Source organism: Branchiostoma belcheri, unplaced genomic scaffold (assembly GCF_001625305.1).
Source record: "Branchiostoma belcheri isolate BF01 breed outbred unplaced genomic scaffold, Haploidv18h27 scaffold64, whole genome shotgun sequence".
NCBI lineage: Eukaryota > Metazoa > Chordata > Leptocardii > Amphioxiformes > Branchiostomatidae > Branchiostoma > Branchiostoma belcheri.
In genome coordinates, this window is record NW_017804287.1 from 1,063,670 (window position 1) to 1,080,363 (window position 16,694).

Below are 16,694 nucleotides of genomic sequence, written 5' to 3' on the forward strand. Positions count from 1 at the left end.
GAGAGAGAGAGAGAGAGCAAAGCATGATATATACTTATATATAGTACAGTGAGTACCTTTTACACAATTACAATAATTAAAAAATAAATCAAATCTTTCACAATGCATAGGTGTGGGCTTAGGATTTGTGTGATAAAAGGACAAGAGATTTATTCTTTGCTTTAAACATTAAAACACACTGAGCCCTCATTCAACTTTAATATCTACAGTCTTAAATACTATTATACCTGTTACTTTACACAAGAAACCTCATGATTATGCACTTCAACTACAAGTTACTAGTTAAATCATCTTACCTCTAATTATATTTTTTGTTCCTCCAACATTAACAGCTTCGATCAGCTTTCTGTTGAGCTGCAGAAAGGAAAATAATATCACACCTTTGAAATATAATTCATTTCAACTCATCAATACCATAAACCCATAAATTACTTTTCTTCTTCTTTAACTTACAATTTTGAGATAAGTTTTGTTCTTTAATTACAGGACTTTTGAGTTTTTCCCATTGGTTACAGAAAAAAGCAGTTAGAATTGTCAGCAAAAGGGGGGTCACGGGTGGAAATGGATCTGGTTCTTACCTGTTCCCTGCCAGACATTCCGTATGAAGCGATGTGGTACACACAGTCTACACCACCACAGGCATCTTCTACATCCTTGTAGTTTGTGACATCCCCCTGTTAAAACCATGTTAAAAAGGTTCATCAGACTTCTTTTTATGTAGTAGGGTAGATACATAAAGTTGTACAAGGTGCAATGTATGGCAGCTACAAGTTACAATGTATGGTATATAACATACAACAAATATACTATGAGATTTATGTACTTAACGAATGAAAGACTATCTAGTATGGGAGAATGTGCTTTTCCAATTATCATTGATGGAATTTCAAGCCAGGTACCCATTTTATACCTGGGTGGAGAGAGAAAAGCCTTTTCAGGACACAAAGTATTACCAGGAATCAAACCTATAACCCCTCGGTCTTGTGTCCTCTAGCATATTTATTATTACCCCTTGTCTACTCGATACCACACCAAATAATCAAGTACAATGTATTTAATATCCTTGAAGTAATATACCAGTAGCAATAAAAGAATCTCCCATACTTTGATGAACTTCATGTCAGCTGCTGCTTTCTCGATTGGTTCTCGTAGGTCGAACAGCGTGACGTCAGCCCCGTCTCTCCACAGCATGCCGGCCAGCCTCAACCCCAGGTAACCCCCTCCCCCTGTCACCAGCACCCTCTCCTTTGGCATGATAGTGGTTGAATCCTAGGAATGTTGAAGGAGACAGGTACAACACGATTGATCATAGTATTGGCAAAGTACACAAAATAAATAAATAAATTTGCACAATAATTGCCTAATGCTAGCATTAAGCAAGGCATTCAGGGATGGCAGGTCGACTTCAGCCCTTTACCCAGGCTAAATTGCAACAAAAACACATACTAACACACACACACACACACACATAAAATTTATACACACGTACACACGCGCACTCAAACACTAGCCGCGGCGACTGTTGCAGGGCTTCTCTTGCTTGCAGTCTTTTACATTAGCCCTTTATAAAAGACTGCAAGCAAGAGAAGCCCTGCAACATGTCGCCGCGGCTAGTCAAACACAATTATTTTTACTAACGTTACATGCATGTGTGCCAACTGTTTCGGAGTTATGTAATCTATAATATGCTATCACAAAACACAGCACAGGGCAGACAAACAATTCAAAATGCGTGGCCTTGCACCCTATATAATTGAATTCTACAAATATTGCACAAATTTGTCAAAGTATTTATACACAATAAAGGTTCATAAGGTTATGTAACATACCCAGGTCTTTGCATGTGCTTTCCAGCTTGCAGGCTGATCAGCTGTTTCAGCTGACCTTTGACCCCGTGTTCCGCCCACGTCCTGCTATCCAATCACCATCGCCGTTCCATACAGGGCATACAGAGATGCAAAACGCAACATATCATTGGCTTAAAGTTTACGGTATCCGACCGGAGTTTCTTTCCGTAGCCGTAGCTACATTTCTGTAATAAACGCAGGTCGCAATTTTCCACTTTTCTTGTTGAAAGGGGTGGTGTGACGCTTATCAATACAATTGATTGATATTTTGTGCGCCAAATTTATTTAGGGGTGGGAATAAGGCCTAACAACTGATGTTTAAGTAAGGGGTCCTTTTTTCGTCATTTTTAACCATGGCTGCATGGAAAAAACGAATTTTCCCAGGGTAACGACTAAGTACTCGAAGAAGCTCAGTACCTAATGTTTCCGAAATTTAAATTTAATTGAAATCGATGCGATACGTGTACCGCTATATTCGATGGCCCAAACACACCCACAAAACATATAGAACACATAAAAGGCCACATAATTGATGACATTTCCTTGTTTGAAAATTCTAGAATATATGGAAATTTTAGAGATGAATATCCTAATGATTTGGCTGACAGAAAAAAAAAACTTGGCCCAAACTATTCGCTGCAAATAACCTGGTGATTTGTGGTCTCAAAGCAAGATTCAGGTATGTTCACATTTTTACACCTAGATAACCAAATTAAGCACCTAATTAAGGGGCGATCCAATGATGATCTAAACGAGGGGTATCAAAAAATCTCTGAAGGTACGTACACGTATTTTGTAGGCCAACAACTCGTGCGTTTTTCTGGCCATTCTCTAAGTCTAAGTTTTAAAGGACTTGTAAAATGTCCTTGTTTGAATGTTTACTCGTTCTTACCCCATGATTGTTTCTGGTACGTCCCAATGAATTACGTCATACACCTGTTGTTGCTAAAAATAGAACACACAGGTGGGCTCATTAGATATCAGTATAAAAACCACGGGTTCGGGCGTGCTTGTCAAATTTCAGCCTTCCTGCGTTGCTTGTTGTGTCTACCCGACTCCTTACCGAGATCTGCCGCCGAAGTTCCAGAAAAAAAATTCCGTACCGTGATTTATCTGTAACACCGGCTCTTTGATAACATCGTCTGCAAGGAAAAAGAAGGTATGTAACGTTACCTGTACATGTATTACTAAACGACCCCATGATGATTCTGTACTTGTGACTTGCCAGCTTCTTGAAACCATTGTCTAGATCTACTCTGTTCAAACAATTAATAAGATGTCTTTGTCCATGCACACAGGAAAATGTGTCGCCTGACGGAATATTTGGTTGCTGCAACTTTCCTGATGCACGTTCCGCTCTCTGCATCCCAAGTCTACCAGTACCAGCTGTACCCTTACCACACAGCACCATCGCCGGACCAGTCAGGTAGTTATCACGTTATTACATGCCTACTTTAAATGAAAGAAATCGAATGCAAAATAGAACGTGTATGAATGAGAATACATTTTTGGCTCTTGGGTCATAAGCACTTTTTGATCGTTTTTCCCTTGGTATGTCAGATGGCGATTGCGGCGGGACTCTGGACACCATGTACGGAGATTTGACCATCACCTCCCCGCTGTACCCTTCAAACTATCCGCCCAACAAAGTGTGCATCTGGCACGTGACGGCGTCAGTTGGGAAGATCGTCTTCATCACCTTCCCGGCATTCCGTGTGCGTTGCCTTGGAGACTTCGTAGCGATCTTCGACGGGGGAGCGGGAAGCACTGAGCTGATTGGTGGGTTACAATGCATTTGCACTCACGTGACCATTATGCAAATGACCACCCGCGATGTTGACTTTGAGATAATGTTTGTAGTTTAACATAATGTTTGTAGTTTAACATACAGCAGTTGATTTCCTCTGCGACTTTGACGTCTGCAGCTCTCTGCATATTGAAATAGCACCACCAGTCGCCATCTGGGATGTTTAGAACACACCAACATGGCGCGTATTATCTACTTGGTACTGTGTGTGAAAGTCATAAACGACTTAACATGTTATTTTCTGCTCTGATATTTAGAGGCGTTCTGTAAAAATCGAGACGGAAGAGGTTTGCGGACAACGACCAACCAGATGACTGTAGTCTTCAAGAGCAATGAATGGATAACCGGCTCTGGCTTCACTGCAACCATCACGGAAGTTGACCCATGTAAGAAACTTTTAACTACTCTATAAATTTAACTTCTACTTCTACGCAGTCACATTTACTCTCCTTACAAGGGAAAGTCTCCCAAGAAATTCTTCCATGTCCTATTTTTTCTGTTTATGTATTACATGTCCTCTCCCTGCCACATACACATACGTCGTCATTATATAATTGAAGTAGAGATAGAAATTAGACAGCCAAAGTAGAGCTAATTGTTAGTGTAATTAGCACATGGTTTTAGGCCATTCTCGAATACATTCTGTACTCATTATTCTTGTCAGTGTGCAATTAGCCCTCGGCCATGAACTTGTTATAAAAAAAACTCAGCTAATATAGGAGTAGATTTCGAAGAATGCGCCACTTGTCACTGATTTCAAAACGTTTGTTTATATATAGATGGAACCTGTGGTAGTCCCACCATTGCCAGAATACCGGCACCGGAAAGAATAGTCGGGGGAAACACTGCTCAACACGGAAGCTGGCCATGGCAGGTCAGGAATATTTGTGAAATGATTTCTTAGTGGTCGTTTACTAGAACAGGTCAACTTCGGCTATGATTCATATCATGATCACGATTAATTCTATCTCGATTAATATTTCATGTATGTATACAACTAGTTGTGTATTTAACACACAAGAAATGTTGTGTAAACCTTGGTCTATATATACGAAGGATATCAACACTTCTGAAGGAAACTTGATGGCTCAGTATGTAGGTTGCATTTAAGACAATGTCGACGTCTCCTTTTATCAGTTATAGTAGAATATTCTTCAACACGTGCCTCAAAATTTTCGACGTCTACTGTACCGTGCGTCTTAATCACGGATAGGTACGTGTTTTGCTAATTTTATAATATTCTACTGATAAACCTCGACAACGTCTCCTGTTGTATTTCCCTCGACCAGGTGCTTATAAAAGTCTGGTTGTCCCCTCCGAACCCCGGACCCAGCGACTATGAGTGCGTCGGGGTACTGTTGGACTCTGACTGGGTGGTTACTACTGCGTCCTGCATTTACGTTACAACGTATGTACACGGTTACTGTTGTACTGTAGTGTTTGGTGTATTTCTTACTGGCTCACAGGCTACGCGCACACTGAAATAAACTGGGAATACGGAAATATACGTGTTGCTTCGCTTGATCCCTTTTCAAGTATTTGTTGCCGTTGACTTTAGATTCCCGGAGCCCGAAATCTCCCACGTTTACCCTGGGTGTAGATCTAGGGGAGGTATCCGTCAAATATTTCTCTACTGTAGGGTTTTAAATCCTTTGTACTAAAGATAGGGACGTCGAAGCGTGAAGCGGTCAAAACGGTTAATGGTTTTCAACACAACTGGCCTGTCGACATGTTTCTTCTTAATTTTGTTTAATTTTTGGTAGTTCCCGTGACTTCATGTAGTTCTTCTGACCGCATCGATATCGCTTTGTACCGTAATTGTAGCCAAACACACACAGACCCACAGAACATAGACCTATATTCTATAGGGCCCTAATTTTTCGCGTACCCACAGAATATAGACCTTACTTTTTCACGTAAAAGACCATGTTTGTTTGCTGTATGTTTGCAGTGCTGATTGGCTCGAGCTCACGCTAGGAGAGCATGACCGTGACGCATGGGATGGTACAGAGGTGTCAAGATTCGGCGCCCAAATGTTTATTCATCCCAACTTTGTAAGCGGACCACACGATATAGGTTGGTCGTGTATGGATCATACGAAATCGTCGATATTGACATTTACTGCCATCACTTTAGCACATTTTTGGCACCATTTTATGTTTGAAGCGTTTGAAATCAGGCGTCTTTCTTTTTGGTGGTACACCCCATATACTAGTAGCTACAGTACGAGCAACCGTTTGTCAGCGACATCCCGCATCTGTCCCACACATATCAGTATCAGGAACTTGAATGAAGAATGAAAAGAATCTTGACTTTGAAAATCCAGTTTTGTTGAACTGTAATTGCAATGGATAGCTTACTTTAAAACGGTGACGTACCTGGCTTTTTGTGGTTTATTCTGTACTACATTTTGGTGGCACGACTGGTTTAGACCTGCTTCAAGAAATTTGATTAATCGAAAAGCTTGCCAATAACAATCGAAATTTGTTCAACTGTATTGCGTTTCGCAGCACTCATCAAAATGGCCTCTCCGGTGACTTTCAATGATTACATCATGCCGATCTGTCTACCGTCGTCCTCGGACGTTCTGCTGCCAGGGACCATGGTATCCGTCTCCGGATGGGGCGCCACGTCTAATGGTAGGAAATTACTGTAGGCCATGTTGAGTTGATTATATGGATAACATCCTATGGGAACCCCAAAACTGGTGCAAGCGTGCGAATAGAAAAAAAAAATTGGCAAGAAAATATTTGTATTATGAAATCTATGTTGTCAAGAAGCTAGGTTGGTCGAATGACTACACAGTATGGTATCTTGAGTCATACGCTCTTCATTTTCATTTCTTCACATTTTCTTTGTCTCCGTTGAAATTCTACGACGCGTATCGTTTGAGATATTACTTTTGCAACTTACGGCAACTTTACTCATTTAGCAGCTGCTTTGTACGGTTTGATAAATTCGGGAAACAAAGCACTGCTTGTCTCCCCGGTATATACAATATATGTTCTCACGAAATGCATTTCCTGTCGTACTACTAGGTGGCGCCACTGCACGGTACCTCCAGCAGATGGTTGTGCCTGTCGTCTCTGATTACAACTGTCTGCAGATATACGGGACCGCTATACAAATAGCCGTCGACTTCTGTGCTGGTTACACTGTGCTGGGTGGCATTGATGCGTGTACCGTAAGTGTAATGAGTTTAGTGATTTGTCAGTATTGCTATTTTTGTATCGAAGTACTGGTATACGTATTAAATGGTCAGTAACTCTAGTTTTAACTCCTCGAACCTCGTTGCCAAGAATTTGTTCTACACGTCGTCTGAAACATTAATCTCGTCCCCAGGGTGACAGCGGTAGCCCCCTATCGAGGAGGTCTCCAACTACAGGTGCCTGGGAACTCCATGGTCTCGTCAGCCTCTTTCAACCATGTGCCAACCCTTACGAGCCTACCGTCTACGCACGCGTCCCCGCGCTTGTTGACTGGGTGACTGCCACCATGGCAATGAACTGAAAAGGAATAATGCTGCTAACATCGAGTACATATATCAAGCATTTCAATCTTGCCCTGGAAAATCTTGAGAAAAGAGGCGGTATCTATTCGTAAGATGTTTTAATGCCAGCTTGATAAATTATAAATTGTACTCCATAGACTTGTTTGAATCCCTACCATGTCGGTACCACACAAGAAGAGCTATTTTATAAACATTTTATAAGGCTTTAAGGACTACGATTAGTCGTATGTTTGTGAATTTGTAGCAGATGTTTACATTAAGTCGATCGGTTCTGCTTGAAGACTTTTTAAGATATTGTTCAATAGGTGTCAGATTTACGTAGACAATTATATTCCTTGTGGTTTTCTGTTATGTGCAATAAAGTTTTTATCTTCGCCAGTCTGTTGTTTTTGGTAGGATTTATGTGTGTGGTTTAGTACGATAACATAAATATGAAAGGGTTGTCATGACACTTTAACTTAGTAGGTAGGTGTGCAGGTCTTTATAAAATATCAAAATAATAGGTTTTAGGCTCCCCTAGCGGTTTGCTGTCGTTTTCTAAGTTCTAGTGTCCTGGCCATGCTACTCTGGCTCATGTTATGATTTTTTGATGGTAGGTAGATTTTGTGATAAACAGTGCTATAGACCCTGACTATTGCTGCGCCTTTATGTCCTGATCACCACAAACTCAAATAGACAAAGTACAAGTCGTGAGGAATCGAGCGGCTAGTCTGGCAACAGGTGCACGTTGGGATGCAGACTTACATATCTTACACACCCAGTTAAACTGGACCTCAGGCGAAGATGTTTACCGGCACAATCAACGCATGATACAAAGTAGTAACAGAGAAACAGCCTAAATGCATTTTAATAGATTAAAAACAATTAATTCCACACATTCGCACAACACTAGACTGGCACAAAAAGGAACAATCTAACCTAGAACCAATTAATGCCATGACTCGGACTTTCGTACACTGGTGGATTAAAACAGACAACACCTTGCCTACTTACATAATACCCTCAAACCCAAGAACGTTTAAAGAAAAAAAATTGAATTGGACAATAACATAAACATAAACACACACCAATTAACTCATGGTGGTGAACTTTTTTAAATATAATTTTGTAGAAATTCATAATCTCTGACCTCTCAGAAATCTAGCACATGATTTTTGTTGGTTGATTTAATTGGTGCTAAAGGTGTATTTTACTCGTCAAAACCTAGCAAATGAAAATTCAATCTAACATTGTTCAATGTGATTATTGATATGAAACAATGGCAATTATTGTATTATTATTATCATATGTGACATGTTGATAAGACAAGTTTTCTTTTAAAATTAGAAGTGGATGTAAATAGTAGTTAATAATATAATGTTTGTATTTAATAATGTGCGTAAGAGGACTCCATGGAGAGTAGTGGTGTGTTGTCACTAATTGGAGATTACGTAAATAAACAAAGAGAAAACGAGGGAGGATAAGTAAAAACGTTTGACTAAAAATCGTGCTTTTTTTATTATGTAGCTTCATTTTCATAATTCTGAGGAAATGCTACAATAGCCTTCTTTGTTTAGATAAGAATGCCATTAGGTGGAGAATACGAGCAAGTGATATAAAGCAAGCATACACAATCAATAAGAAACAAGATTCGTCATTCATATGATTAAGGTCCTCTCTGCTGCATAACACTGCAAACAATAAAGAATCAGTAAACGGCAGTGTGATGTTACCTTCAGTAACTTTGAAGGTTTCGCCCACTTTCTTCCATCCAATGACCATCGTCGTTTTATACATGGAACGTCAGACGTTGTTGGCTCAAAGATCGACGGGATCTATTTTTTTTAAAACTTTATTAGCGGCAAATATTACCATTAACTTTATTGAATCGCAAGGCTGTTCGTCGCAAACACTGAATCTGGTGATTTATGTATGTACATTCATTTTCATAAAGCAGGAAATTATCTTAGTTGTTGATTATATTGGGGGTTGCTGCACCTGCAGCTATTAAGGGGCGAACCAATAATGATCTTTGGGAAGGGTGTCAAATGTCCATGCACTTCATTTCTAGATTAACAAATCAAAGTCTGATGTGTTTTGTGGCCACTTTATATATATTGTTAGTGTCAACAGCCTTGGGTTGAGTATGATTCTGTCTCAATTGTTTCTTGTTTACTTTCTTATTCCCCCATGTTTGTTTCTGGTACGTCCCTACGAATTACGTCATCCACCTGTTGTTGCTAAAAATAGAACACACAGGTGGGCTCATTAGATATGAGTATAAAAACCACGGGTTCGGGCGTGCTTGTCAAATTTCAGCCTTCCAGCGTGTACCGAGCTTTGCGCCTACCCGACTCCGTACCGAGATTTGCCGCCGAAGCTCCACCCAAACTCCCGTACCGTGGTTTAATTGAAACACCGGCTCTTGATAACATCGTCTGCAAGGAAAAAGAAGGTATGTAACGTTACTTGTATTACCAAACGACCCCATAATGATTCTGTACTTGTGACCAAGGAATGTCCTTGTTGTGACTTACCAGCTTCTTGAAAACATTGTCTACTCTGTTCAAACAATTTACAAGATGTCTTTGTCCAAACACACAGGGAAAATGTGTCGCCTGACGGAATATTTGGTTGCTGCAACCTTCATGTTGCACTTACCGCTCTCGGCGTCCCAATGGCAACTCTCCCGGTACGACATACAACCCTACCACACAGCACCATCGCCGGGCAATTCAGGTAGCTTTTGTTACGCCATTTTTCTAAAAAAAATGAAGGGACGCAAAAAAAGTAGTACGTACATGAAATCTATATTCTGTAGTCTCTCTATTCTATAGTCGTATATTTTTGTTTGCTCTTGGGTGATCAGCACTTTTTGCTCGTTTTCGAATATCGATCGTTATCTTCGGTTTTGGTAACTGTATAGTTTTGGTAATGTACCTTGAACCAACCTCCTTGCTTGTACCATGGAGTTAAAATCAAACCTCCTTGCTTGAACCATTCTAAACAAAAATACCAGTACCAGTGCTTGTTCAACGTTCTTTAATATATTCCCGTTTTCTTGTTACTTATTTTTTCCGGTAAAACAGATAACGATTGCGGCGGGACTCTGGACACCATGTCCGGAGATTTGACCATCACCTCCCCGCTGTACCCTTCAAACTATCCGCCCAGCAAACTGTGTATCTGGCACGTGACGGCGTCAGTTGGGAAGATAGTGGTCATCACATTCCAGCCATACCGTATGCGATGCAACAAAGATTTCGTTGCGGTCTTCGACGGGGGAGCGGGAAGCAATGAGCTGATTGGTGGGTTACGATGCCTTTGCACTCACGTGACCATTTATGCAAATGTCATCCGCCATGTTGGATAAGAGTATCGCATACTGCACCTGCGCGAAAACCGATCATGATGTGCATTTCACTTTGGCAGAACGTCTCGTATATGAATGAATGAATGAATGAATGAATGACTGTTTATTATCGTGCCATTGCGATCAAAATGCCGCCCAGCCCATATGGGCTTATAAGGCACCGACAAAATACAAAATCAAAACAAATCAAAAGGTACAGAGAATCAGATGTAACATAAATTATAACTTAATATAATATATAATAAATACAGGAAATTAAGTAGTACTGATCATGTACAGAAATCAAATCATAGATTATAAATAATAATAATTTAGGTTCAACCAAAATTGATAATGGATAAAAGTAACAAGAGGTAACTGTCACATGACTGTTACATACAGAGAACCAACTTAACAGAAAATGAACAGGTAAACGTAGCAAGGTATAATTATAAGGTGTATTCGTATACATAAGTTCAACACTCCTTTTGTACTTTTCAAAAGTTATTTCGGAAATAAAAAGATATCGTCTGCAACCGGCAAAATTCTGATGCAACGTTGACCAAAAATCCAACGAAAAACTTTTTAAAAAATTGGGGTTTTGCGATGGCGCAGTAGCGGCAGTTCGTTCTGACAACGTGCTAAGAGTGTATACTAGTGTATACCATTCTTTGGAGAATAAAAATCGCCACTTTTTTTATTTTGCTTATTTAAACAGCGTTACGATATTCTTTGTTGTAATTATTTTCTACACTTTGATAACACATCATACCCGCAACCCTATTCTTTTTCCTCACATCTAGAGGGTTTGTGTACATCTCTTGTCGTAAGAGGCTTGAGGACAACGACCAACCAGATGACTGTAGTCTTCAAGAGTAATGGCGGGAACAACGACTCCGGCTTCACTGCAACCATTACGGAAGTTGACCCATGTAAGACTTTTATCTTATATATATGTAAATGTATAACTCACTCGCTCACTAGGCCGAGTTTCACTGTGCATATCTCAAACTCTCGTAAGGCAAAAATTTACGTTGGAGGTTCTTATCAAATGAAATTAAATGGGATAAAGATGTGAAACTTTTTCTAATTTCTGAATCTTTATTTACATAGATGGAACCTGTGGTAGTCCCACCATTGCCAGAATACCGGCACCGGAAAGGATAGTCGGGGGAAACACTGCTCAACAAGGAAGCTGGCCATGGCAGGTAAGATGCTATTTTTTTTCCTGATCAATGCATATGATTAAAACCCTTTGGCTTATGGAACTTATACTGATAAAATGTGTGATTAGAAACACTTTCCTACTGTTTTTAGAAGACTATGCATGGGACAAGATGCTTAATGCTTTTCAAATCAGTCCTGTGGTTTAGATGTAATCAACGTGAAGACCGTGCACTTGTCAAAGATTTCAAAATGGCGGACGAAAGTTACTAAAAGCAAATGTATTTAATTGAATAATTACCAGCCTTAGATATAGGGATATGAATTGTTCTTACGGAGGAAACTTTGCTTGTCCACTTTGCGTTTCAGGCGTTCAGTTTTGTTGAACATTTTTTTCACTCTACCAGGTGCTTGTAAGAAACTGGGTTGACAGTCCGGGCTCTGGCGGGTATTACCTGTGCGGCGGGACGCTTGTGGACGCTGAGTGGGTGGTGACGGCTGCTCACTGCATCCATACACCGTATGTACACCGTTTGTTCTTCTATAGCTATAGACTGCATTCGCGACCAAACGTGGACTTTTTCAGTATGACCCAAGAAAGATTTTAACGTTGAAATACAACAAAGCAGATATTGGGTGACTTGTACCAGCCGCTGCGTTCACAGTAGTAGCATTTCGGTCGATATTTAAGCTCGGCGTCCAGTGCGATTTCAGTTAGGAAACTGTCTGACATCAACATTGACGTACTGACATTACAGCACATTTAGTCATTTTCGTCAGTTCATTCATCGTTTGTTCTACTTCTATCAAGTTTTGACAACTTGTTTACTGTTGTGGGTTGTTTACTGTTGTGGGTTGTTTACTGTTGTGGGTTGTTTACTGTTGTGGGTTGTTTACTGTTGTGGGTTGTTTACTGGTTGTGGGTTGTTTACTGGTTGTGGTTTGTTTACTGGTTGTGGTTTGTTTACTGGTTGCGGTTTGTTTACTGGTTGTGGTTTGTTTACTGGTTGTGGTTTGTTTACTGGTTGTGGTTTGTTTACTGGTTGTGGTTTGTTTACTGGTTGTGGTTTGTTTACTGGTTGTGGTTTGTTTACTGTTGTGAGTTGTTTTGCAGTATCAGTAACATAGAAGTTACGTTAGGAGAACATGACCGGTACTCGTCTGATGGTAACGAAGTGTCGAGATTCGCCTCGCAAACCTTCCTTCATCCCAGCTATGCCGGCGGACCTTACGACATAGGTGAGCACTCCAAAAACACAACTACCAGATTTTTTTATTGTGCTAGCTTTTTACTAGCACCACTGTGATTTAGATCTGCAGTTTTCTTTGGATGTAGGCCATACGTATAGTCTAAAACGCGAAGAAAATCGTTTGCCCATCACAAATCTAAATCGCTACGCTGAGAATTAGCAACATTACCGCACAGAAAACCAGTCATAATAGCTCTAATGATATGAAAAACGGTGATCAAAACGTCGGCCTTGGAAACAAGTTGTGAATGTCATTCATTCCCCAATCTGACGAAATTAGTGATCAAAGTTTATGCGTTTATTTGCAGCGCTGATCAAGTTCGCTTCTCCGGTGACGTTCAATGATTACATCATGCCGATCTGTCTACCGTCGTCCTCGGACGTTCTGCTGCCAGGGACCATGGTATCTGTCTCCGGATGGGGCATCACATCTTACGGTAAGAAATGATTTTTTTTACTACATACTGTTCCCATGGCTGACGAATGAAATGTTAGGTAACTTGAGCCCGTCGTCACTTTGTCCTATACCCTTATTTTGTTTACTGTATGCTGAATAAAAAGAGGTTGTTTACGCCTGACGTACAACTAAACTGCATACTATTAAACTTATCCCTATGGGGCTTTACCCAGTATTCTATAGATGTAGAAAGACTCTCCACAATCTCATCTTGGAGTCACAATGGCGACTGCTTACTTAGAACGCACATCTTTTAAACTAAAAATTTGCAGCATAGTGTGAATGGTTTGATGTGGTTTCACAACGTTGCAACATGCATTTATTGTCACATCACTAGGTGGCGCCACTGCACGGTTCCTTCAGCAGATGGTTGTTCCCGTCGTCTCGGATCCCAACTGTCAGATGATATATGGCAGCGGAGTGCTCGTGAGCGTCGACATGTGTGCCGGTTACTTCGTACAGGGCGGCATTGATTCCTGTTCTGTAAGTATCACCATCTTTTACTCAATTCATGTCAGTATTTCATTTTTGCTGCTGGAAAAGTATCAAATCTTGCGTGGTGTAAGTTCGAAACCTACTTCTTAATTCTCGTTCCCAAGGATGTTATCTTCATCATCCGTCATCCCTGTCGGATGGGTAAGTTGCTCAATTCAATTCAATTCTTTAAGATATCAAACATAACAGACAAACATGGCTACACGTTATAATGTCGTCTGAAATATTCGTCTCGTCCCCAGGGTGACAGCGGTGGCCCCCTGTCGAGGAGGTCTCCAACTACAGGTGCCTGGGAACTCCACGGCGCCGTCAGCAGGGGGGTTCCATGTGCCCACCCGTTCTTTCCTACCATGTACGCTCGCGTCACCGGGCTTGTGGACTGGCTCACTACCACCATGGCAAACAATTGAACACGGAAAACTGCTCTAGAGTCTAGTATACCAACATCTTAGATCGTTCTTTCTCGTAGGCTTCCGACAGTTGTATCTGTTTGGTAAGGTATATGCTGATGTTTTGAAGACAGTTCGTTATATAAATACTGTAATGTCTTTATTACGCAGGAAGAGCAATTTTATATATTTTAAAACGACTTCGATGATGACAATTCTACAAGAAACTGTATTGATAAATTTAAAGTCTTCGTAGAAGACGTGACTTAAAATGAAATTTTATGTGGCAAATGTTTACATGGAGACAATCGATTTACTTACGTAAGTTTAGATATTGTTGTATTCGTGTCAGAATTTGCTTGGTCGCCTTTTAATCCTTGTGGTTTTGTTACGTGCAATAAAGTATTATTTTATGTATACATTTCTGCGCGTCCAATTTGCCTTTCTCTCTGCACTGACGAAAGTCACAGACGAGTTTTAACCAAGTTAAAAGAAATCAAGTTACGAAAGGAGTACTTTACAATATCAATACTGGACAAACATTCCAAACTACAATGTATTAGGGTAAAATTGTATCGGTAGCGCAAAATGGGAACCTTTTTAACTGCCTGTTTGTTGTATGACCAGTGAAGAATTCGTGTATCAAACGGCTACGTCAGTGTGCTTAAGTTGAAGTAATATCCCAACCATAACTTCTACAGTTTTACCCTCCCCCGAAACCACCACAGATTCTTTCCATGTGTCAAATGCATACATCAACGTACTTTATAACCAAATTAGTAAATATTTCGCCTATTGTAATAGATATTTGATCTAATTAGGAGGTCCAATTACAGTGGATTTTAAGTTGGATACACATACAGTCTGCATACGCACGGCATTGCACAGCTGACTGCCTACTCTCATTCACAGTAGTGCACAGTTAAAGCATGGCACGAGTGCGTAGTGTTTGAACTATGATATTTTGATTACGTATCATCATACGTCTATCGCGATCGTCAGCCGACCAACGTGGCAGCAGACATACGGGACTTTAAAACGGATATATTAGACACGTCGTCACCATTTCAGTCAGATCTAGACCTTTGTTCAGAGGGTGTCTTCAACTTCATAACTGGTAAGTCCACTATTAGCATCAACCCCAGTACTTTCGAGTAGTTCTCTTCCTTGAATAATTGAATTGTTATTTGCGTGCTTTTACGGGCGATTTGGCACTTTTGAAACACTGTTTTTAGCATCTCTATTCTGTCTACCATATCTTGCACGTAAAATATTCAAATTTCTGTATCCTCAACATTTTATCATAATATCATACCCATTATATCATACAGTTGTTATCTATTGGGACTACGGAGTAGTTTACATTCACCTACTGTGACTGTGTAAAAATTTCTGTCCTTATATACAAAAAGTAATTGGAATGTGTAATGCATGGGCCTAATTCTCTGAAGTGATTATATGTCTATCTCTAGTAAGCAAGTACAATTTGTTTCCCACAGAAAAGTCGACTGAACATCGCCAGCAAAAATGCAGGGAGGGACACTTTCCTCCCTCGTTCTCCTGTTGGTCATCATGGGCGGCGCCACTCATGGTATGTTGATTAGCGCAAACTAATAATCTCGGAAAGAAACGTGACTATATGATTTGAAGCCTGCTCAATTGTTAGGTGGATCCTGAAGTTGTATATTTCGGCAATATGATTATTAGCAAGATATAAATGGTATTTCTGCAATATGTAAATTTTGAACCTACGTTCCTAGTCTCTACTAGACAATGATGAGGGCCAAAAAACAGTACAATTTAGCCAAGTAGCAGGGCCTGCCAAATATGAAGAATAATTGGCCGTAAAGTTCTTTTACTAGCGCGCCCGATGGAGAAATGAAACTATAGCGGTGAATTAATGATCACTCTCCTGCCAGTTGGACCTTATTTTTACAGAATTCTACTGTCCTACTGTTGCATGGAGGCTAGCTTTACTTTACCCGTGCGTGAGCCTATATTGACGGATGTACCGTTTTTAGCCCTGGTCTTTTATCAAAACATTATCTACATATCATCTATGCACTGATGCAATAGACCCGGTCAGTCTCTCGTCCTGAGAAAATATCTTTTGTGAGCTTATCCCTCTCGTGTTGAGTTGGAGTCGCATTTCCAACGGGGCCTGCGCGGCATGTTCTCGGTGTAGACGCCGGCCGGCGTCATGAAGCCGAGCGTGCGCCGGCTGTCAGGGTCACAATTAAATGTTTCGTTACGGCTTCCTGCCTGCTCAGGCGGCTTCTATTTAAAATTCACAAACGTTTTGTCCCTTTGACGGCTATATTAATTCTTCCAGGGACCCGTCTGCATGATACCCGGTCAGTCTCTCGTTTTGAACCGTGCGGGTGCCGACGGGCTCTTACAGTCCGGTCGGGCAGCTGTTGGGTCCCGGCGGGGTCCAGGGGTG

The 16,694-nt window shown here is 40.6% G+C and overlaps 3 protein-coding genes across 3 annotated transcripts in view; 2 read left to right on the top strand and 1 right to left on the bottom strand.

The window, feature by feature from the left end:
* The window catches only part of LOC109483415 (short-chain dehydrogenase/reductase family 42E member 1-like), a 6,697-nt gene extending 5,413 nt beyond the window's left edge, over window positions 1–1,284 (bottom strand). The window contains exons 1-3 of the mRNA XM_019786427.1: window positions 1,105–1,284; window positions 579–674; window positions 297–354 (exon numbers count right to left, since the gene is read on the bottom strand). Coding sequence (XP_019641986.1) covers window positions 297–354; window positions 579–674; window positions 1,105–1,254 — 304 coding nt within the window. The 5' untranslated portion in view covers window positions 1,255–1,284. The remainder of the gene's footprint in view (window positions 1–296; window positions 355–578; window positions 675–1,104) is intronic.
* A 1,566-nt stretch (window positions 1,285–2,850) lies between these two features.
* Window positions 2,851–7,555, top strand: LOC109483365 (chymotrypsinogen B-like). The gene is made up of 10 exons (XM_019786366.1): window positions 2,851–3,006; window positions 3,146–3,273; window positions 3,408–3,626; window positions 3,912–4,040; window positions 4,434–4,528; window positions 4,944–5,062; window positions 5,606–5,730; window positions 6,165–6,293; window positions 6,693–6,838; window positions 6,997–7,555. Exons 2-10 carry the CDS (start codon window positions 3,150–3,152, stop codon window positions 7,162–7,164), a joined length of 1,254 nt encoding a protein of 417 aa, XP_019641925.1. The 5' UTR covers window positions 2,851–3,006; window positions 3,146–3,149; the 3' UTR covers window positions 7,165–7,555.
* Window positions 7,556–9,390: 1,835 nt separating this feature from the next.
* Window positions 9,391–14,298, top strand: LOC109483361 (chymotrypsin B-like). The gene is made up of 10 exons (XM_019786359.1): window positions 9,391–9,599; window positions 9,749–9,883; window positions 10,234–10,452; window positions 11,300–11,428; window positions 11,610–11,704; window positions 12,068–12,180; window positions 12,775–12,899; window positions 13,219–13,347; window positions 13,705–13,850; window positions 14,105–14,298. The coding sequence occupies exons 1-10, from the start codon at window positions 9,419–9,421 to the stop codon at window positions 14,270–14,272; spliced, it is 1,440 nt and encodes a 479-aa protein (XP_019641918.1). The 5' UTR covers window positions 9,391–9,418; the 3' UTR covers window positions 14,273–14,298.
* Window positions 14,299–16,694: the final 2,396 nt, after the last annotated feature.